This window comes from Pholis gunnellus (assembly GCF_910591455.1).
Source record: "Pholis gunnellus genome assembly, chromosome: 19".
Taxonomy (NCBI): domain Eukaryota; kingdom Metazoa; phylum Chordata; class Actinopteri; order Perciformes; family Pholidae; genus Pholis; species Pholis gunnellus.
In genome coordinates, this window is record NC_136546.1 from 12,231,524 (window position 1) to 12,253,572 (window position 22,049).

A 22,049-nucleotide genomic window follows, 5' to 3' on the forward strand; every position below is an offset into this window, starting at 1 on the left:
GAGAGAGAGAGAGAGAGAGAGAGAGAGAGAGAGAGAGAGAGACTAAGCAAGAAAGATTGATGCGGAGGCAAGCCGACACTGCACTGCTCTCACTCACACACATACACACACACACACACACACACACACACAAACAGTCTCACGCGTACACTCACATTACACTCCCAAGCTGCTTAACAGGCAGGAAAAACACTGAGTCTGACTGAGTCGGCAGCCCGCTACCGCAGGACAGGACAGAGGACAGCGAGCCGAAAGGAGACCAGGAGGGTGGAAACCTTCTTCCTGGCTTTGCCTCAGAGCAACAGTTCCGCCGCTGTCATCTCGGGAGGTCCAGTGCTCCAGGGAGCCCTTTAAAGACGCCTCCCCAAAAAAAAGGGGGGGGGAGAGAGAGAGAGGCAGCAAGGGCAGGAGCAAGGGCAAGTATAGCCTCTCCCGGAGGTTGCCGTGAATGTCCTCTCAACATCCTCATGACCACAGGCAGGAATCAAGGTGTAGTCTGGGGTACAGGATGGCAGGCAGAGTCGGGGGCGAAGGCTCCCCGAAAAAGAACACATCCCTCAACCTGGTGACGGGGTTCTTCCACTACCTCCGCGGTAAGTGGGACGGAGTGTGCATGAATGTGTGTCCCCTACTTTGATGCAGAGTGTGAGAAAACGAAGGCAAGTACATAGTGTGTGTGTGTATATTTTAAATGGTATGCTGTGTCTGTGTGTGTGTGTGTGTGATTTGGCATGGCACTGCAGTATGGATGTGCCTATGCGAGTGTGAGCATTTTGCGGTGTAGTTTCCTTACTAAATGTTCCCTGCAGGGGACATTTTTGGGGGGGCTGTAGACGTGGTGTGTTGAGTGAAATGGGCAGATATTAGAAGGGGGCGTTTCCACGTTGGCAGAGTGTGTGTGTGTATGTGTGTGTGTGTGTGTGTGTGCGCGCAGAGGTTGCTGAGCTCGGAGCCTGCAGCAGGTGAAGCAAGCAGACCCGGCAGACAAGTACCAGCTCACTGCGTGTGTCACAGCACAGCGGGCAGACTGTCACAATGTTTGATTTCTTATCTCTCTGTTCGACCCTGTTGTGGTCCGCCTGTCTGCTCATCTGTATTTGGACACCATGCATTCAGCATTCTGTCTCACTGTCTGATAGATTAGATTGGCTTGCAGGGAGACTTCACCATAATGTTCTCTCCTTTTGGAAAATACAACAGAGAGACTGAGTCAGGATGGCTGCTTTAATGTGTCTGTAGACACAGCCTCTGAGACAACAAACTAGATTTTAATGATATTTCATTACAGTCATCTTCACTGTGGGGGGTCAAAGTGGGAACTCCGGGGCTGCGGAAGAGACTAATGATGGTACGGACCAACACTAGCCGAGAAGGTATTCAAGTGTGTTAAAACGCTGCTGCGAGGCTTGGTTGCTGGGGACGGCGGTTTCCCTTTGTGATATTGAAAGAATGTGACTGTGTGTGTATGTGTGTGTGTGTGTTGAAGTGTGATTGTGTGCGTGCACAGTTCAAAGTCACCCCGTCCCTGAGACTGAGAGGCTGGCACCGCACTCGTGCAGACATGTTCTCCGTCACACATGCTCCTGCTCCAGGATGAGGGGGCTAAATCTTTCTTATTCTCATCCAATATTACCGCCCATCAATATTTGATTACTCCTGGACCCAATCAGAAGATTCATTTATAGAACGAGGACCTGCTCACTGACACGTATGACTTTGTGTGAATGTATCTGCATTATGTATGAACAACTCTCTTGTCTCCCCCCCCCCCCCCCCCTCTGTGATGCACACAGACCCTTTACTGTCCACATCTGCCCACAGTACCTAGTGACACACTAACCAACTTGAGTGTCATCAAACCGTCAGCATCTTTCATTAAGGTAGAGGAAAGCAGTGTGTCACACTCACTGATAACATGCTTATCTGGAGGATATTGCTCTGTGGCGCAGACGGGACGGGAAAAAAAACATTGTCACATCTTTCAGTCACTACATGATTGGATCCTTAAGAGGCAAACTATACAACTGCTTTGTGTACATTATAATGGGATTCGTGTGAGAGCTGCACATGAATTTGTCGATTTACAGATGTAACCGTCGCAGCAGTCCCACTTGTTATTTCATGGGCTCCAAGCAGCAATTAATTTCGATGTCAAAAGGGAATCGGGGAAGGAAAGATTACAGCAGTAATACCTGCAGAACATACGTACGCAATCCTCAAAACTCCCTCTGTACTATGTTTGCCTGTGCGTGTGAGTTTGTATCTGCACTGTATTTTTGCTTGTGCACATGTGAGAAAGATAAGACCTGATTTATGTCTTGTTGTCATTTAAGTAAAGTGGCTTTTTAGGGGACATCGTCAGCAGACATCTACGCTATTGATTGTTCCTTTATCACTGTAGTCCCCACAATGCCCTGCCTTTTATATATAGGTAAATCAGTACATTTGGAGTAAGACTGGCTTTATGTGTGTGTGTGTGAGTATTGTAGCAACAGATTGCATGCTTGAACTGTGTTCAGAAATGAATAACACCCTCTTATAGATCACGGCAGAGATACGTCATTGCATAGGAAGAACCTCTGCCCTTCTATCATCTAAAGGGCATTTTTGAGAGCAGGAGATGTCTGTCCACACTAAGAGGAGTCCAGCTAGTGAAAATGTCATCTTTAAATGTCAAATGCTCTTTTCTTACTTATCAGTTTTAAGGTATGATGTGGTGCGACTGCGTTCAGACACATGAGACAGACAGTAAAAGTACAGAAGTTAATTAGAGTTCTCTGCAAAAAACCCAATCAACTCTCAAAAACAATAGACAATGAGAAGATTGTGCTTTAATCCGCTCTTTGTTTAATTTTGCATGTGACTGATAGTGACGCTCTGGGCTCTGATTTACAGATGAGCAGGAGGCCGTGCAGAAAAGGACATTCACGAAATGGATCAATTCCCACTTGGCAAAGGTAAGAGAGTCTGGTTTGATTCCCACTGCTGCTGCCAGCATTGTGTGTCCCTTTTTCACAAACACTGGTGCTTGTGAAAAAGGTGTGTGGATTGAAAACGTATCCGTCTCTTTGCTTTTCCACTTCCAATCACTTTCATTTTCTTTACTCCATCCACTCTGTGACATTTGCTCCATTTCCAAAACTGTGGGGTTGGTCATGGGACCAGCTAAGACCACACACACACACACACACACACACACACACACACACACACACACACACACACACACACACACACACACACACACACACACACACACACACACACACACACACACACACACACACACACACACACACACACACACTCATTCTTACTTGCATGCCTTTCATATTCCTTCTTATTCCTCCAATCTCACATAGCTTGTAGCAAGGATTTACTCTCACTCTAATTATCACTTTCACATAGCAGCATTTAATACACTGTATATCTATTTTCCCTGCAAGCTACTGTCAATAATTTAAGTCTTAGTAACCTGTAAGCCCTCTATCTCAATACGGGCCAATTTAGATTGTTCAGGATTAGAGTTTTTAGTTAAAGACTGCCTTTCATTTGCTTCCTCAATGAGCTTGGACACCAGTATATCTGTCACTTATACAATTACAATTGATGCAGCTGCATGCTGAGGGGCCATCGTATGCGTGTAATTTTGATATTATACAGCATTAGGCTCCACAATTTAACCCATCACTGTTTGAATAGTGTGTCAGGAACAGGGTGGACAAGGCAAATATGGCACAGTGCAACGCAATTAAGCGTTATTTCAATCCGCAACGCTGCTTTCAAGGTTTCCTATTTGATTACGACAGCTGTGGAGGCCTTGCACCACGGTGACGTGGAGCAGAAAATTCATTTGAAAACCACTCAGGAGGGAATAAACCTTGACGTAATATTAAATATCATGTCTCAGGACTGTGCCAGCTGAAAATTACAAACAGCCCAATACTTAAATGCCTTGAATTTTTAATAACATTTAGGGTAAGCACATCGTTTATTTATTAAGTCATTCTTGATGCAACAGAGCCGCAGTCCTTTTGCTATTTCGTGGTCACTGAAAATGTTGTGGTTTAAATGATTAGGGAAAGATGATGAGGATTAGAGGGATCCCCAAAACGTCTGGATTAAATAGTGTAAAGTAAAGGTTCAACATTTTGCAAAATGCAATTAGTTGCTATCTTGCTGAGAGTTAAGTGAGAAGATTATTACCACTCTCACATCTGCATGGTAAACATGTTGATGGATCCAGCATTTTAGCATAAAGACTGAAAATAAGCAGGAAAGGCGTTTAATGCTTAATTAACACATTACATCTTAATAATTAATACAAAAATGACAATTTGCAGTTCTACGGGAGCTTTAGAGCCAAACTATTTATTGGCTGGAGTCTCCTTTGTTTGCCTTGAGAGCTGCTCCAAGCCAAGGAGTAGTCCACTGTTTCCAGTGTTTATGCTAAGGTAAGCTAACCATCGGCTTGTTCCAGCTTCATATTTACCATGCAGACCTGAGAGTGGCATCCATCTTTTCATCTAACTCTCAGCAAGAAAGGAAAACACTAACTGAATCTCTAACTGTTCGTTTAACTTAAGTTAAAGGAGCTAAATTAGAAATTGAGAGCATGTCTATTGGCGACGGCTGAGCCGCCGGGTCGCAGCTAACAGCGCTAACAATACAAACAATGCTAAAAGAGCTAAAAGTGTTTACCTGAGGTGGAACCGGAGGGTGGGCGCTTCGTATCTGCGTTGACTCCATTGGTTCTCCGTTGGTGTTATGAGCTATAACCGCTGTTTAAGTGCAGTGCAGAGCGATGGCAACGAGGAAGCCAGTGGGGCACGCTCACATGCACTATCATGCACTAAAAGCCACGTGCGGCTGGCTCGGCTATGTCAACAAAGCAAAGAGAAACTCGGATTACAACACACAGAGGGAGAGCGACTCCATTCTCTGCTCAGGCAGACATTGCTCCACTGTATATTTACATAGCAAATACTGCTTTGATTTACACGAATGCTCTGAATATCGTAGAACCATTAACTTAAAGTGCAATAATGAAGTGCCTCGTTGACCATCGGTCCTGAAATTAAAGCTCAATTCTTTGCACATAATCGCACATAAACTGGTTTGACAAAGATCCAGGAAATGCAATTTGAATTCCATTTAAATTCACTTTAATTAATTGAACAAATCAATAGATGAGTGATACTATATCACACCTGTCCATCGGGAGAGATTTGTTGATCAAATTACTTGCTCTCCTCCTCCTCGACCAACTGCTTACCCTTTCACCTGGTGCCTGACGTTGCCATAGTGACACTGATTGGCTTATATTTGTCTTAAAAAAATGTCTTCGTCGTCATGGCAGCTCGGTAAATGTTCGGAGAGCTTCGTGATGAGTAGGGGGGGTAAAAGTCATTCCAGCGGGTGCTGAGGATCTGCTGTAATAAAGAGGTGCATTTCTTTAAAATGTCATTCTGTAAACTATTAGAAAAAACATCTGCACATTATGGGCTTGTGTCACATGTGTAAATACTCTACAAAGACCCGTTTAAAAAGACAGAAATGTGTAAGAGAGACAGTCAGGAGGACGGAGAGAGGGAAGACGCTTGGTTTAGCTTTGCTCTCAGAAGGATAGATCATGCCCGTGGCTATGCAGATGATTAGGCCACTTCAGTTATCACAGGTCTTTAATTCAGCGCCTAAAGGTATGTGATTAATCGTTAGGTGAGTTGAGACGTAGCGTGAGGGCTTCCTCTCACTATCACTCCCCTCCCCCTTACTTATTTCACTCCACAGGTACAACAAAAGAAGTCTTATGAGCTCCGACAAAGAGTTTCTATGAGAAGACGCATTTGTGCTGGTAATTTATACAGAAGATTAATGACTCTCATTACCCGGGAAGAGTTCAACAGATTAAGTCACCAGTTATAGACCAAAGGTATAAACTATAAGAGAGCAGCAGGTTTGTAGTTTATTTCATTTAAATAGAGAGTGATGTTGTGAAGACTCTGTGATTACATTTATAGTGTATTGGAGGATATTGCTTGACTTCTGGTTCTCATGTAAGCATCAGGCTTTAAAGTTGCACCCTGCTCTGCAGTGGAGTGAAAAGGGGGGAGAATTCAGTGAGTGGGCCCCAAGTTTCCATTTTGACAAATCCTTTCTGAGAAGGTTAAAGCTTAATTACCAAGTGACCAGTGGTGAGCGGCTGAGGTCTCATCGTCACTCAGGCATTTTCCAGGCAAAGAGTTTTAGTACAGTAATCAGTGGACCAAGTGTTCTTAGAGATTACAGCAGCACTAAAGTGAAGCTCCCCGCTCCTCTTTCGATGTTTACTTCCCCTCCCCCCTTTCTTTAGTGGGGCAAGAAGGGGATTGAGTGGATGACATACTCCATGCACACTAAATTCAAACCCAGCACACCATGATGTATAGTATGTGCCTCAGCCAACTTAGCTGCAAGGATGTCTTTCAGAATTTTTACATTTCCAACCACAGTACAGACATTCATGTTCCCAGATGATGAATCCTCATGACTTTAAAGACCCCCTGACTTCTCTCCTAGTTTCACCATGAGGTTGACATTGGTGGTTATGAGAAATGAAATACACACATTCATGTTCACATCGCGATGAATTGTAAAAACGTCGGTGATTCTCTGGCTTTTCATCTTTCGGCAAATTTTCAATTTGTCCAAGCTTTTGGTTTAAGACTAAATACCTGCAAGTAGTGACATAACCATCAGCCTCAGCTGTGCTTTGTGTTAAGTGCTAATTAGCACCTGTTAGCATGCTCACACACTGAACTAAGGCGCTGAATAAAACATGTACCTGCTAAATATAGTGTTAGCAATGTCATAATGAGCACGTTAGCTCACTAACGTTAGCAATTAGCTTGAAACACTGCTGTGCCTAGTGCAGCCTCGCAGAGCCCCGAGCATGACTGTAGACTTGTTTTGTTCTCAACCATAAAATAATAAACATCTCAATTTAAATTTCTCCATACAGTTTATTTTATTGATCATTGCAGACAGATGGTTTGTTTGAAGCCATTTCTATGGGAAGACTTTCTCGTTAACAGCCAAAAGTATTTAAAAGATACATTCATCCTGTGCCATGAGTTGATGCAGGATTTTTGCCAAAGTATAACCAACTTACTGGGATTTTAAAAGTTAAAGTAATTTAAATTGTGGCTATTTACTTACAAATAAAATAAGTTAAACCCTTACAGAAACTTGTAAATAACTATACCTTCAAATGACTTGAACAATAAGCGTCTGGTGTCAATTATTCTTTCAAAGTGGATGTATTGCAATTCAAAATGAAACCTTTCAGTCTTCTCCTCGTTTCGGCCCCTCCCTCTGTCTTTCATGCTGTTGATCTTTTGGAATCCACTGAGTCAAGTGTACCAGGGGAATAACATGAGAACACAGACAGACTCACATCCCGAAACTCCTCTTCTCACAATCAATTATGGCCCAGACACTCGTATGTAATTAGCTCATTAAGACCTTGATTCATTTTTTTTAGCTCATGTGGCCGAGCAGAGGAAATGGATATTACTTTCTCATTTTGTAATTAGTCAGAAATTTCCTCATTAGCTTTGGGATTATTATGAACAAATAGGTAAATTTAACTTCAATTAGCTCATGGTATGAACGATCCCTTTGAAGGGGTCTTTGTAAGTATTTCTTCAGTCACTTTATGATAGGGGCTCAAGTGCTGTCTGAATATTCTAATATCCAAAGCCATGAAATGACATTAGAAGAGGAATTAGCAAGAAGAGCTGCTGCAGTTGCTAATTAATTTTGAAAGACGTGAGCGTCTCTCTTTGCCGTCTATCATTTTTCTCGCTCCCGCTCTTTCTACTCAATTATACCCTCTCGTGAATCCGCGATGTTGGGGGTTGTATATCTCTCTATATTTCGCCACACACACACACACACACACACACACTCCACGTGCGAGTGCTACACAGACACATACATCTCTGCTTACGCCGTTTCTCTCTTTCTCCTTCACTCCCTTTGCCGCTAATCTCCCTGTGAATGGCTCGCTCGTATGAACGCCCCCCCCCCCCCCCCCCCCCCCCCTCTAAACCTCTCCTCAGCCCCAGCATGTGACTGTGCTTTAAGAGAAATCCTTGATGTGGCGCTGGCAAGAAACAGAGATATGTGGATTTCCCCCGAGTCTAGAAGTCTGTGTCAGGTCAGGGAAGAAGTCAATGAGAAGGATACCGTTTGAAATCATCAGCATATTTTAGGATTTGAAGACCCCATTCAGAGCCTGCTGAGCCTCTGCTTATGGCTGACTCTAGCTGTCAGTAATATTTGGGGCTTGAAGTACATTTTTTACGAGGATTTCCTTTATCTAAGTTTCACAAGTTGAAATTAACGTCCTACAGTATTTATTGTATTTTGGTTTATGTTTGCGCCGTGCTACTTAGAGTAGGATAATGTCGAGAGAAAAACACCTCCTGCCTCGTAGTTTCATGAACATTGCAAGAGCTATTAAGACTTAAACCCCAAGGTTTAGCATTCCAGGAAAACTGAGAATCCTTTGTATGAGTTTATGGCATGCAACATTTTTGTAAACAGTGACTTTATATCACTAATTATGCCCATGCACCTATTTGGAAATGTCTCTTGCACACCATAAAACTGTTCCTAGAAAACCTTTTCCTGCCCCCGAGGCACTACATCATTTCTATGTGGGCTTGTTTTAACATGCTGTTTGAAAAGTCAAAAATGTTTTTACAAAATAGTCTCATGGGTGTGCTTGTTTACTCATGCAGCGTGTCCCACCGCTGGTGGTGACAGACCTGTTTGAGGACATCAAGGATGGCGTGATGCTGTTGGCCTTGCTGGAAGTCCTCTCTGGACAAAAACTGGTGAGTTTCACGGTCATTTCTACAGCGAGTGATTTGGCTACAGAATTAAAACGCTTCATATCTTTTAATCTCTCTGGATTAAATGTTACCTGGATCAGATATAACAAGGAACAGACTGGTCAAATAACAGAGAGATTACATTTTTTTTCATACAATATCAGACAGTGGTGCTGCTGCTGCAAATCTCAAAAGAGCTACAGACCTATTGCAATGCATGGGAACTGAGCCACAATTGCATGGAAATGCGTATTGATTGGCTTTTATTAGGATGTTTGAATTGAATGGAAAAGCCCAGATTAACAAGGACAGATCATAGTTCACAACACAGACAAAGACATTCACACAGACACACAGTTTGAGGATTTACCTTGGCCCATGTTGCCTGAGGTCTTAGCTGTCTATGTCCTATTGATCCGGCTGTTTATAGTCAAACACGGCTCTGATAGGACCTCTATGTTTTTCTCACTTTGTCAGCCAACACAAATACAGGTAAAAAGATTAAAGGAGAAAATCAAATAGTGTCTGTGTCCTACTATAATTCCCATACATGTGCAATATAACATATCTTCTTTTCAACTGTACTGTTTTCTTTTATCCACACTATCTTTAATCTTCTCCCTCTCTGTTTCTCTATTTCTTTCTTTTCATCTCCATTGTTCTTTTCCCTTCCAGCCATGTGAGCCAGGCAGAAAGCTAAAGAGGATCCACTGGGTCGCCAACATCGGCACGGCTCTAAACTTCCTTGAGGGTAGGAAGGTAAGAGTTCAGGGCCTTCTCTTCTTTGTTTTATCCCTCCTGCTGCTCTCCCTGCTCAGCTGCTGCCCTGTGGCTGCAAACATTAAATCCTGACCTTGTGTGACCTGTTTCCCCTTCGTCTCTGCCTCTTACTCTCTCCACCTTTCACATCGCTGATTTATCTGACACCAGTAGGCTCCGTTTTCACATCCCTGCAAATATTTAGTTGAGTAAATAAATGAGAAAGAAAATCTGATATTCAGACAGGTTTTGAGGCATTTTTGCTATTTTTTGTCTTTATTGAATTTGTATAAAGGATCAAAAAGTCTATAAATATGTAGTGATTGGACCATGACCTTTACTTAAGCTGATCCACCATATTTGCTGGTCACACCACACCACTTCGTGATATTACTACTCTCCAGTTTTCTTTCCTTTTCCCAGCTCCATTGACACAATTACATCCAAAAATACTTTGGATGTAATCGTCTAACTGCATCAACTGCCCCTCCGTGAGATTAGTTAAACATTCTCGAAGCTTCACCCAGCTCGTTCTTGGATATACATAAATAAAGCCATAAGTATGAGCTGGTGTCTGCAGGGACATTGATTTGTCTTCCTCAAGTGTGACAGGGTTAAAACCATAAATCCTACACCAGTAATCTGCAGTCTGGAGATGAGACGTCAGTGGGCACTCTGCTGTCTCTGTGTGTGTGACTGCGTAAATCTGTGTGTGTAGAAAATTAAATGTAAATATGCTCTGTGTGTAAATCTGATGCATGTCTAGACCGTATTAACATTTTGCTTTAGAGGCCTAATTGCTTTGATGCATGTTCCTAATATGAAAGTGTGCAGTGGCATTATGATGTTTAACCATTTAATCATATTTGTAAACCGTTGAAACCCTGTAATATATCTATTTAACTGGGAGTTTCAAACCCATAGCGATAATGTCCACAAGGTCTGAATTATTTGTATTATCAATAAATCTGTTGATTTATTAAACCTCATAATGAAGGAAAATATTGAAATGTTTCCTATAGCCCAATGTGACATTGTTAAAGTTGAGATTAAATGAAAAACGCTTCTAACTCCCGTTTCACTGGGACATTAAATCGCTTGTTTAGTCTGACTAATGCCCCAAAACCTAAAGATATTCACTTTTTAAATATATATAACAAAGAAAAGCAGCAAATCTGCTCTTTTAAGAAGCTTCAAGCAGCAAATGTTTGGCATTTTAGTTTGATAAATGACTTAACAAATGAATTGTCAAAACTGTTTGCAACTATACTGGTTTCCTACACTCAACGACAACTACAACTGTATGGGTACCTGTGTTTTTTTATGCTGGTCATAACACAAAACACTGTTGAGTTGCTGGGATGCCCTGCTGTGTCTTCTAATATGAAACCGTATCTTGCATGTATCTTTATCAGCGACTATCACACGCTGCCCTCGCCCGCCCCCAATCTCTTCCACCATGTTTGTTCACATACGGAGCGGCTAGTATTAACATATGATGACCTGTTGTGCTGCAGCGCCACAGTAATATAACCCTCTGTGTGATCATATAGAATACTTCATCATATCAGTAGATACAGCCCTCTCTTGCTCCCTTTTCTTGCGCCCCTCTCTCTCTCCCCCGTATCACTCTCTCTCTGCTGGATATAATCCCTGTTGCCTGTGTAGTGGCGATAGATCTCTCCTCTCAGCCAACCACTCAAGTTATCTCACCTCGGAGATGCCACAGTATGTGATATCTCACAGTCAATGAGGCGTCCTCCTTCAATCAAAACGCATCAAAATGCTCTCACGCTCTCATTCTCTGTCTTCCTCTTTTCTTATCTGCCCTCCAGTCTGCCTACAGAGGATCTCCGGTCAGTATTCACACCGTTGCTGCTCTGGTTTGTTCAGGACATGGAATAGATGGGGTCAGAATGATCTGCATCCTGTAGTACTGAGGATTATGCTCATACTGTATCTTCTTCATTTCTGTACTAGACACAGTGAGGGAAATTGTTTGTAGTTAATCCTTATGAATGAGAAACTGATTCCAATCTAGAATGATTCGGTCCTGTTATAATATATAGAATTTGGGGATATTGTGTTTTGACACAGATCAAGCTTGTGAACATCAACTCCACAGACATTGTTGATGGACGGCCGTCAATTGTATTGGGGTTGATGTGGACCATCATCCTCTATTTCCAGGTAACATTGCTTTAAGTTGATTCAGTGCTGTTTATCAGATTAGCAAATGCAATGTACATAATTCAGGATTTTACTTTTTTTAAATAATGAAGACAAGGAGTAGAAAGTTTGTAGTAACTCCATCTAATCTCCTAGTCAATGATCAATCACCACTTATAGCTCACTAACACTTAAACTACTACATGACTGTCAATATACAACCAGCATGGTCCTACAAAGGAATGGCACATCCTCAAACAAGTATTATATCCAATAAGAAATATGCAAAAGCCTGAATCAGTTCCTTCTTGTAAACTGTCAGTACCTATTAGGAAAACAAAATGCGTTAAACATAACATTTTCCAGATCGCAAAAAGTTAATTTGAACTACAGAGAAATTTAAGATGGGGGAAATCAATCTTCTGAAGCATCCCCGCTGAAAACGGGCAGTTGGTACCTCAGGCATTTCAGACATGCACAGATCAACAGGAAGTTAATCACAACTCTACAGTCTGTGAGCAACATCAGCACATAGAGATGTCTGCTATTCCAGCAAACCTACGGATATTGAATAAAGGAAATGTGCTTATTCACTTACTGACATTTTGATGTATTTCATTTCACACTGATATTTATGAATTTCTGAGATGTTAGCAGCCTCAGTTTGTTGGCAGTAGAGAGGAGCAATGTGTGCGCATAGCAATAATAGCAACAACTGACCAGATGGATAGGCTGAAGTATAATCATATGTTTAGTGATTGTTGTCCCAAGTTAAATAGTCCCAAATTAAATATGTCATAATTTGTCAATTGAATTCTCTACAACCATAGTTACAGAATATATACAGCATTTATGGGTGATGTGTAACATTAACATTCTACATTATGGATCTCAAAAAACTGAATACAAATATAAAATGTAAATGTAATTTGCTCCAGGTAAAGCCAGCTCTTAATCATGAGCAGTGGTCTTTTAATAAGACCAATAATGAAGACAAAGTTCCATACATATGTGTTCATAAGACCTGTGTATCACCGAAGGACGTCATCGGCATCCGTTGCAAAAAAACAATCATAAAAGACGATTATTAAGTTCTACTAAGTACTACTACAATGATTTTCAGCTCTGCAGGCAGAAGATAAAAAACAATGCTGGAGTAAATGTGCAGGTATGATGGCCTGATTCCCTTCCTGGTTTCCTGCTCTGTTCAGATTGAAGAGCTAACCAGTAGCCTACCAGCCCTTCAGGTCTTGTCCAGCAGCACTTCTTCACTGGACAGCTCCACCAGCAACACTGAGACCACCGGCCCACCCGTCAAAAGAAAATCCCTCCCACCTCTGCAGGGCGGAGTCAGAAAGGCCCTACTAAGATGGGTCCAGCAGACAGCCACCAAGTATGTAGTCTCCCTTACGAATTGTCTTGCTTTTCAAAACAAAATATGCAAAATGCATCACACCATTATCATCTGCATTGACACTGTGATGCTCTGCTCTTTGTAGACGTCTAGGCATTGAGGTGAAGGACTTTGGTCCCAGTTGGCGCACAGGGTTGGCGTTCTTTGCGGTGATCCATGCCCTCCGGCCCAATCTAGTTGACATGGAGCGTGTATGGAGGAGGCCCAACAGAGAAAATCTGCAAGAAGCTTTCCTATTGGCTGAGACAGAGCTAGGCGTGCCACAGCTTCTTGACCCAGAGGGTAAATTTCACTTTCTACCACAAATGACAACTGAACTGAAAAACTAAACGTATATCTACAACATCATGGGATCAAATTAATTCTACCTTAATTTGCCTCTGTATTACCTCTACAGTATAATTTAAAGAAAACAACATGTCTTTTGTGTTACTTACTCAAATAATAAGAAATGACTTGCCTTACATATCATTTAAATCCATAGCTTTTCATCATATAGAGCTGTTTAGTGGGCATCTATCACGGCATCAGATTCCAAACACCAGCTGTGCCCCTTCACGCCTGCCCTTCACAATGAACTCTGACAAATCAAGCTTGACATCGATATAATTAAGGTCCATTAGGCCATGAGATTCAGCATGGGGGAACCTCCAAACAAAACTTGGACACTGCTGAAGGTTGTTTTCATTTAAGATGGCAGTTGTCTGTTTCTGATTAGATGTCAGCCAAACATATGAATTCCAGCTATTCTTCTCTATGAGAGAAGCTGTGGTGGAGTTATCAGCTGGCCTCGACTTGACATGACTTCTGATTACATTCATGTGGTTCCCTCCTCAGATGTCGATGTAGATAAGCCAGATGAGAAATCCATTATGACATACATAGCCCAGTTCCTGAAGCATCATCCTGATCCAAGGCAGAGCGACTCAGACGGACCGCAAGAAGAAGAGGTAAGAATCTATCCGAGTTACCGCAGTCTGGATACGCCATTCATTCTCTTCTTTCAATCTGCATCCTGTGTGTTTTGTCCTTCTCTTCAGATGTCAAACTTCAGCTATGACTTACACATAAATGGCATTTTCTCTTTGTTAAGTCAGTGTTGTGTGCACAGTTGGGTCTTTCTAAATACTGTTTGATGTTTGTTTTAACCCATGTAAGTGAGTGAGAAGTTACTTCATGCTTTCTAAAATGTTCTGATGCAGTAAGCACCAGCAATCTGCTCTACAACGTAGGTTAAAACAAACGTTAACAATTTCATTTGTCATGTGACTCAGGTCTGGCAGCGTCTTGCCTATTTCATGTCTTTCCTTGTTGCACATCTCTCTCTTTGTATCTCCTTGTCCTTGTCCCTCTGGTGTTTTTGCGTGGTGACTTCTTTCCTGTGGTTGTTGTGATGGCCTCTGTCCCACAGCATGGCCTTGCTCCTCGCGATATAGAGGAATTGTTGAAGGTAGGTTATAGAGTAACATAAAGGTCCCAGGGGCAGGTTTTCCATCATTTTCCGCAGCTCAATGCAATTAGCACCCATGCACATTCATGGTTTCCATATAAATGTGATTAATGCTTATTTATCCTGGCTCTACTATTGGATTACAGTATCACTGCCTACTGTACAGTGTATGAGTGAGATTAAACATTGTTTTCCCATGTCAAAATAAAGCCTATATGCTAATATTGGCTCTTTATCTTACCTGATGTGATATTCCTGCCGCAGGGTGTCTTAGCCATGCTAACAAAAGGAAGTCCAGTATTCTAAGATGTGATATTACCATTTATTAACGTTACCTCCCGCTATGGCTCCTGGTTCCATTAGCATGACAATGAAAGCCTCTGGCATTGATACAGCGTATTTGATGGAAAGCTTGAGAATAGAAGTTGCCCGTTTTTTTAAGGTTAACAGTGGCAAGAACAGTGATGTGCTTTAATGCCGCGCTAACCACTTGCTTTCAGTGTTGTGTTTTGTTTTCTTACATCGCTGAGCAGGCTTTTGGTGGTTGTTGTGTTTCACACCGGCTTTGTTCTTTGTTGACATTTCTTGCTAACACGCTGTTTGTCCTTAATATTCACTTACATTGGATGTAGGTCAATAGGCCCTGTAGTTTCCACATTAAAAAAACAAAGAAAACTAAAATAAATAGCAACTGAAATGCTGGATGTAAAATTATTTGCAGAAGTTGAGGACAATATAACAGATAAAAGTCCCCTTCAACTTCAGCTTAATTTATTTTAAGTTTGATATCATTACAGGAGTTGAAGTGATAAAACTGAATACACTCTCACAAGCCTTTTAGCGGCACAGTATTATCTTCACGGTTACTTAAAATCCAATGAAATGTTTGTAGGGGGTCTCATACAAAGTACCCTGTTTAAGCTGAGTGTTTTTGGCAGCTGTGGGTTTTTGACGTTTTGTCCTACAGGGAGACACAGAGGATTAAGAGAACACATGTTTAACAGTACATGCCCTCTCTTTCACCCTCTTCCTTTCATCAACCCCTCAAACATTCATTTGGTTAATCACTTTTTCTCTCTGTCTTTCTGTTTTCCCCCTCTCCCTTACACTCCTCCGTCCTCTCTTTTGACTTGTTTTTCATTTTCCCCGGCACGCTTCCCAATTTCCATGTCCATCTTTCCACCCGTTGTTCACCCCACCAACCCTCATCCATCCGGACCTCCTAGAGAGAGCAGCGAAAGAGCCTGAGGGAGCACAAAATGTGGCTCAACCAGCTGGAGAGAGACGCAATACAGGCTCAGGAGACTGAGGGCAATCTCGCTCAACACTACCAGGTTAGTGTCAGTGTGTGTGTGTGTGTGTGTGGGTGTCTGGATTTGTGTGCAGTGTAAACTGGGCACAGACGCTCCTATTATTAGCTTAATCAGTGGCATTACACTGTGGGGATCAGACAGCAGCCGTCATATTCTCAGTCAATCTGGCTTATTCCAGCAAGCCTCGGGATACTTTCCATATTCAGCAGCATGTGGGATACCCTCATTCTTTGCACATTATACGACAAACCTGAAGCCACAGAGAACAGCATTCAGAGGCAGTCAGCCACAGATTTGATGAGGGTCTGATTGGACACCAATGGGAAGACGGTGTGACCCCTGAGAGAGCACTAGTTTTGATGTCTGCATTCTGTAACTTGGTGCTTTGAATTATGAACATGTTTTCTTCTTTCTTTTCAGTTGTTCAAGAGTCTGCGTGTCCAGTTGGAGATGAGGAGGAAGCAGGTGGAGGGAGCTTTGCAGTCCACTCAGAAGGATGGGATGCTGACTGTGGATCAGGCTCTGGTCAAACAGGCCTGGGAAAGAGTCTCTAACAGGGTGAGAGAAGCAGGATGGACATTCAACCTCCTCAAAGATTTACAGACAGATCCAAAGATGTCATGGTTGCATGTGTGCCAGGGCAACAATCTTCAGGCTGACCTGGGCGCTGATAGTATTTCATTGTTTTTTCGAACAAGTTTAACGGCATTTTGTCTCCTACTTATTGCTAATTTAGCTCAATTCAATTAAGACTCAAACAGAAGCAAAATCAATCTATATACATTTGTTTAGACAATCACAACCTTCTCATAGTGTTTCTCTGTCTGAACTGTGTCCCTTATTTCAGCTCCTGGACTGGCACCTGCAGCTGGACAGGTCTCTGCCAGCTCCTCTGGATATTGTGGGGGCGTGGCTGCATGAGGCTGAAGGAGCCATGCGACAAGAGATCATCATACACCAGGCACACGACGTGACGGCTGACGTTGTCCACAGGGCTCTAGAGCAGCACAAGGTCAGCATGAAGGCGTAGACAGAAGAGGCGAAATTAGACATCTTTTGTCATTGTTGCTCTTTTGTTTGTGAAACACAGAAATGTCATTTGGATTGAATTTATACATAAAACTGCAAAACAATAAACATTTAAAAAATAAAGTAAATTCACTATTGAGAGCTGTACAATGCTACAATATTTTAATTTGTTTCAAAATGTTCTGATCAGAAACCTAGTAGTCTTTTTTGTTTTTCTGTGTCCATGTGATGAATGTATTTACGCTGTGCAGGATGTGTTGAAAAGCCTGGAAAGTCACCAGCAGGTCTTTCAGAGGATCCATAAAGACAGAAGTGTCGATGGAGTCCCTGTTCCCCCAGACCAGCTCCAAGACATGGCTGAGAGGTAATCAAGGCGCCTGCCGAACTCACAGGGCGTGATTTAACAATCTGCTTTCGGAGGAGAAGCAGCATGTGCGGGTTCAAGCTGTAGGTCTGATATCCTTTGTAAACTTTGTGTTTTTTTAGGATGAACTTTGTCTCTACATCTTCTAGCATCCACTTGTCTAGAATGGAATTCTTGGAGAACAAACACCACATGCAGGCCTTCCTCACTCTAGCCGAGTCCAAGCTCAAAACCTGGATCATAAAATATGGCCGACAAGAGACGGTGGAACTGATGCTCCACAACTATGTCGTAAGCTCAAGCTTCAATTCACTCCGTACATGAAGTACTGAGCGGTTAATTGAATCTTTAGGGTTCCTATGCAGATAGTATAGTGTATGATGCACATGTGGTTACATTTTCCTCTTTGATTCCGTCTTCATCAGTCATTTGTGGAGAAGCAACATTTCTTTGAAAATTACGAGGCATTGTTCCAGTCGCTGAAACAGTCTGCTGAGGCCTACGTCAATGCTGACAGCTCAGGTAAGAAATATATATACTATAAATGTATTATTTGATATGTAACGGACAGTATAACTTTCTTGGGTCAGGGGGATGCTGTATGTTTGTATGTACATGTTGTTTTTTTATTAACAGCAAAACTCCTCTATTTGGACCCTACTGATAAATGTTAAATAACTGCATTTAGGAGCTGCAGCTGCAGATAAAATCCTCTGTGAAGGAAGTCATTTTACATTATGATATGAATCAATTAAAAGCTGAACTTGAAGGTTCAATCCTGATATTGTATGCAGCAGAAAGGAACAACATTGAGCACACTATATGCATAATATACAGGAATGTCTGTTTTTGGCTATTCCAGCAACTTTAATACATTGTTTCAAAGTCAAAATCACATAAAAATCCAATATTGCAATAAAGCAGTCCTGCTCAGTGATGCAGTGATTAAAGCCATGTGATTGTCCACAATGGTTTCATACAATTATAGAGATATTACAGGGATACATACCTCTGTATACATGTTATGGTTGCTGTATACATTGTACATATAGCTCACCTTTATTGTTCCTTGTCAATAACGCAACAACCAATGAGACTTCCTCTTCCACTAGCTCAGTCTGCCCCTGTCTCCTGTCTGGTGTTACAGCTGGGTAGAAGGGGAGAGTCTGCAGGCTACAGCTAAATGAGGTTCCTCCATTCCCAGCTCTCAGTGGGGAATACGACCCCATTTGCTAGTTAAGGGGCTGCTCCACTTCTGCAGGTCTCTGGGCGCAAACTGAGCTAGCTTGTTGGTTCCATTAAGTTTCAGGGTTGTGCTGCTTTAGGGTATGCAGAGCGGAGCAGTGAGGTGTAGCGAGAAATCAGGACATTTGAAGCTTGATTGGTCGACCCCGCAAATGAAGTGCCCCCCGCCGTCACTACCGTACCCACATGAGCCTTGCTGGTAGTTAGCACCCTGGGCTCTGATTGGCTGGATGAAGGCTCAGTTTGAGGTTTAGGAGAGACAGGAGAGGAGAATAAAGGGATTGATAAGTAATGATTTACCATTTAAAGGCATAATACTATCTGATTAATGTGTATTTGAAAGCAGATATTTGTTTTTGGTGGAGTCATTTATCAGCCCCACACTGGCTGACAATAGTTTCTGGTACAGGACTTGTGAGACCGGAGCGTTTGCACCGATGAAATGGAACACAAGCAAAGATAACACGTCTCCCTGTAGTGAGAGTTTTGAGGTCAGAGAGTTGTCAGCAAAGGCTTGTAGCTTTATCGGTCTTCATGTTCCCTGCGGCGGGTGTTTCTATGAATATGTGTACCATATGTGCAGTGCCTCAAAGTGAGGCTGTGTAGCTTTTGCTAAACAGCGGTCATAAGTGACAATTATATAATAGTAGCCTATTTGTAAATGCTAAAACGTAGTATAAGGTAAACACAAGGAGAGAAGAGCCCACAAGTCGTCAAACTGACTTAATAGTAACAGTTGCACAGCAATACCCTATCTAAACATTAGCTCACATTAGCCACTATGTGCCACTTGTCACACCAAACCAAGTAAGACTGTGGCTGCAAAAATCCTGACTGTATTGAATTGAGCAAGAGTGTGTACACTGTTTCAGTATGACTAGTAATGTTAGCAGCAACTGCAGTTATAGTAATAGTGGTGAAGGTAGTAGCAGTGCTGCTGTTGATGTTGTTGTTGTTGTTGTTGTTAAAGTTGATGTTTCACTCCTCCAGTGGACGAGGGTGAGATGGGAGTGCGCAGGTTCATGCGAGAGGTGGTGACCCAGTGGAGGAGTCTGTCCATGGAGGTGCGCAGCGTGAAGAGCATGCTGGAGGAGGTGCTGTCCAACTGGGAGAGGTACAGCTCAACGGTGGCCTCCTTACAGGCGTGGCTGGAGGATGCAGAGGAAGCCCTGAGGCAGCCAGAAAACACAAAACGGGTATGAAATTGACTCTTAATATTGTAGGAAACCCCACCATACATAGACTCAAAGTTTTGTGTGTGTGTGTGTGTGCACAGATTAAGAGTCTCTTCATACATGCACTTATTTGATGGACTCAAATGCCTCAGAGTAGCAGCAATCAAATCCACGTCAGCCCAATTTCAAGCATTTGGTCTTTTAAGTGGAATCCTATTAGCAGTCTCCACTCAAGTATCAAATGATCTCCTTGACTTACAACAAGCCACTAAGGATATTCCAGTTGTCACATCGCCATGGTTACCCTTATATTCACATCCCCACCAAGGATCAGACTAAGCTAATTACCCCAGTTTTTTATCGTCCTTTCTTTGTTTCCTTCTATGAATTCCTCTCTTTGTCTCTTGTTTGATTAGCTTCCTTTGTTCTTTCTTTGACACTCGTTCTGTGTGTTTTTCTTTGTTCCTCTTAATTTGTCTCCGTTTCTTTGTCCGTCTGTTTTAACGAGTCCGTCTCTCACCCAGGAGTTTTTCAGGAATCTCAGCCACTGGATGGATCAGCATGCAGCCATGAACGACGCAGGGAATTTTCTCATCGAAACATGTGACGAGACCGTGTCGCTTGATCTCAAGCAGCAGCTCCTTCTTTTGAATGGACGATGGAGAGACCTCTTCCTCAAAGTCAAACAAGTAACAAAAACAACCACTAATACTACTGTATGTCAGAGGCAAGCCTTAAATTGATTATATTGTATACCTAGGTGTGTAACAAGATGGCAGTTTTAAGAAAGTTTAGGTTTTCTTCTTTTTAAAGTTTGGTACTATTTGACCCAGGCCTGATTAAGATACATCTCTCCATAAAATCAATTCTAAACTTTGTACCAACTTCCCTTTACTGCAGTATGCCCGTGCAGATGAGCTGGAGAAGTGGAGAAAAGACTATCTAAAGGCTGTGTCTGCCCTTAAAGAGCTGCTGGACACAGCAGAGGCAAAGCTCAATGTACCTGTCCAGGTGTCTTTCCTCAACGTTAGAGCCTTTCTGCAGGACGTGGAGGTGAGAAAATCAATCACGATTACATTTTCTAAATATGTATTAGGTTGGTAGCGTCACAACATCCCTATTAGTGCCCAATTTACTGTTTCTGAATAGTGATTATGTTGCACCATCTACGTCTAGTCAGCAGTTTAGCTCTGAGACAATTGAGACGATCCAGGCTACAACAACACTGATGGCAGCTCTTGTTACATTTTTTATTACCAAAAGCAGTTTTGACGAAAGCACATTCAATTTAAGGATGTTCAAGATTCCCCTTTGCCTCCACGTCTCATCTCAGAATACCAAGCAAAAGGTTATTGCCATGGAGACACAATACAAGCTGGCTGCCCGCAGTGCTCAGCTTCTTGCCAAGGATGCACAACAGGATGAGGCTGCCAGGGTCATGGCAACTATGGGAACAGCCAAAGGTCAGCTGAGTAAGGTAGGTATCACTCAGAAACGTGAGAAGTTGTATGAAATGTATCTCAAGTCTTTCTTTGAAAGCACCTCCATTAGACGTTTTTTAATAATATCCTCGTCTTACATCGTCGTCACATTCTGTGTCACTATTTAATGGCCTTTTGTTGTTGTTTGTCTCCAGGTGAGAGAGCGGTGTCCCTCCCTCGTGAGGGAGTGTCATGTCCTTCTGCCTCTGTTGGAAGAGATGGAGAAACACATCACTGCTTTTTATCAAGCCCTGGAGCGGGCCAGTCGCATCACTTCGGCTGCCAGAGACCCAGACACGCAGACCCAGACCCAGCAGAAACAAAAGTGGCAGGTTAGATATGATGACAATGAATAAGATTGAATTTAATGGTTACCAAGGAGAAGCATGACTGGTGAAAGGGCAATTCAAGGTGTCTTATTGTAGTTTTCCTCGTCATTCTGCACACAATCAGTTTTACAGTATGATTGATATATATCATGGCTATTTTAGGTTCGTTCACCTTCGTTTTAATATCCAGTTAGTGGTTTAGATAATTTGATTTAAACTGGGGATTTGTTTATAGTCTGTCTGATCGCTCATATGACTAAAAGTGGTTAGTAGTATGTTAAAATAAGCAAAAGGAATAATGGCAAAATCGACAAAAATAAGACTCAGGGTGTAAAAAATTGAAATTGTCGTTATAGGTTATGTGTGCGCCTGCTGGCCCACATTCAAATATATCAATCTGGTGCGTCTAGTCTCTCCTTCACTACTATTCCCAGCTCCTTGG

General features: G+C 42.3%; 1 protein-coding gene across 1 annotated transcript in view; it reads left to right on the forward strand.

Moving 5' to 3' along the window:
• Positions 1-448: 448 nt before the first annotated feature.
• The window catches only part of syne1a (spectrin repeat containing, nuclear envelope 1a), a gene marked incomplete at its 5' end in the record, with an annotated part of 110,052 nt that continues 88,451 nt past the window's right edge, over positions 449-22,049 (forward strand). Inside the window, 20 exons of the mRNA XM_079180047.1 lie at positions 449-593; positions 2,896-2,957; positions 8,787-8,882; positions 9,555-9,638; positions 11,474-11,494; positions 11,736-11,828; positions 13,019-13,200; positions 13,307-13,503; positions 14,059-14,171; positions 15,898-16,005; positions 16,405-16,542; positions 16,832-16,996; positions 17,265-17,377; positions 17,500-17,668; positions 17,803-17,899; positions 19,613-19,818; positions 20,322-20,486; positions 20,698-20,850; positions 21,131-21,274; positions 21,434-21,610. Coding sequence (XP_079036173.1) covers positions 449-593; positions 2,896-2,957; positions 8,787-8,882; positions 9,555-9,638; positions 11,474-11,494; positions 11,736-11,828; positions 13,019-13,200; positions 13,307-13,503; positions 14,059-14,171; positions 15,898-16,005; positions 16,405-16,542; positions 16,832-16,996; positions 17,265-17,377; positions 17,500-17,668; positions 17,803-17,899; positions 19,613-19,818; positions 20,322-20,486; positions 20,698-20,850; positions 21,131-21,274; positions 21,434-21,610 — 2,628 coding nt within the window. The remainder of the gene's footprint in view (positions 594-2,895; positions 2,958-8,786; positions 8,883-9,554; positions 9,639-11,473; positions 11,495-11,735; positions 11,829-13,018; positions 13,201-13,306; positions 13,504-14,058; positions 14,172-15,897; positions 16,006-16,404; positions 16,543-16,831; positions 16,997-17,264; positions 17,378-17,499; positions 17,669-17,802; positions 17,900-19,612; positions 19,819-20,321; positions 20,487-20,697; positions 20,851-21,130; positions 21,275-21,433; positions 21,611-22,049) is intronic.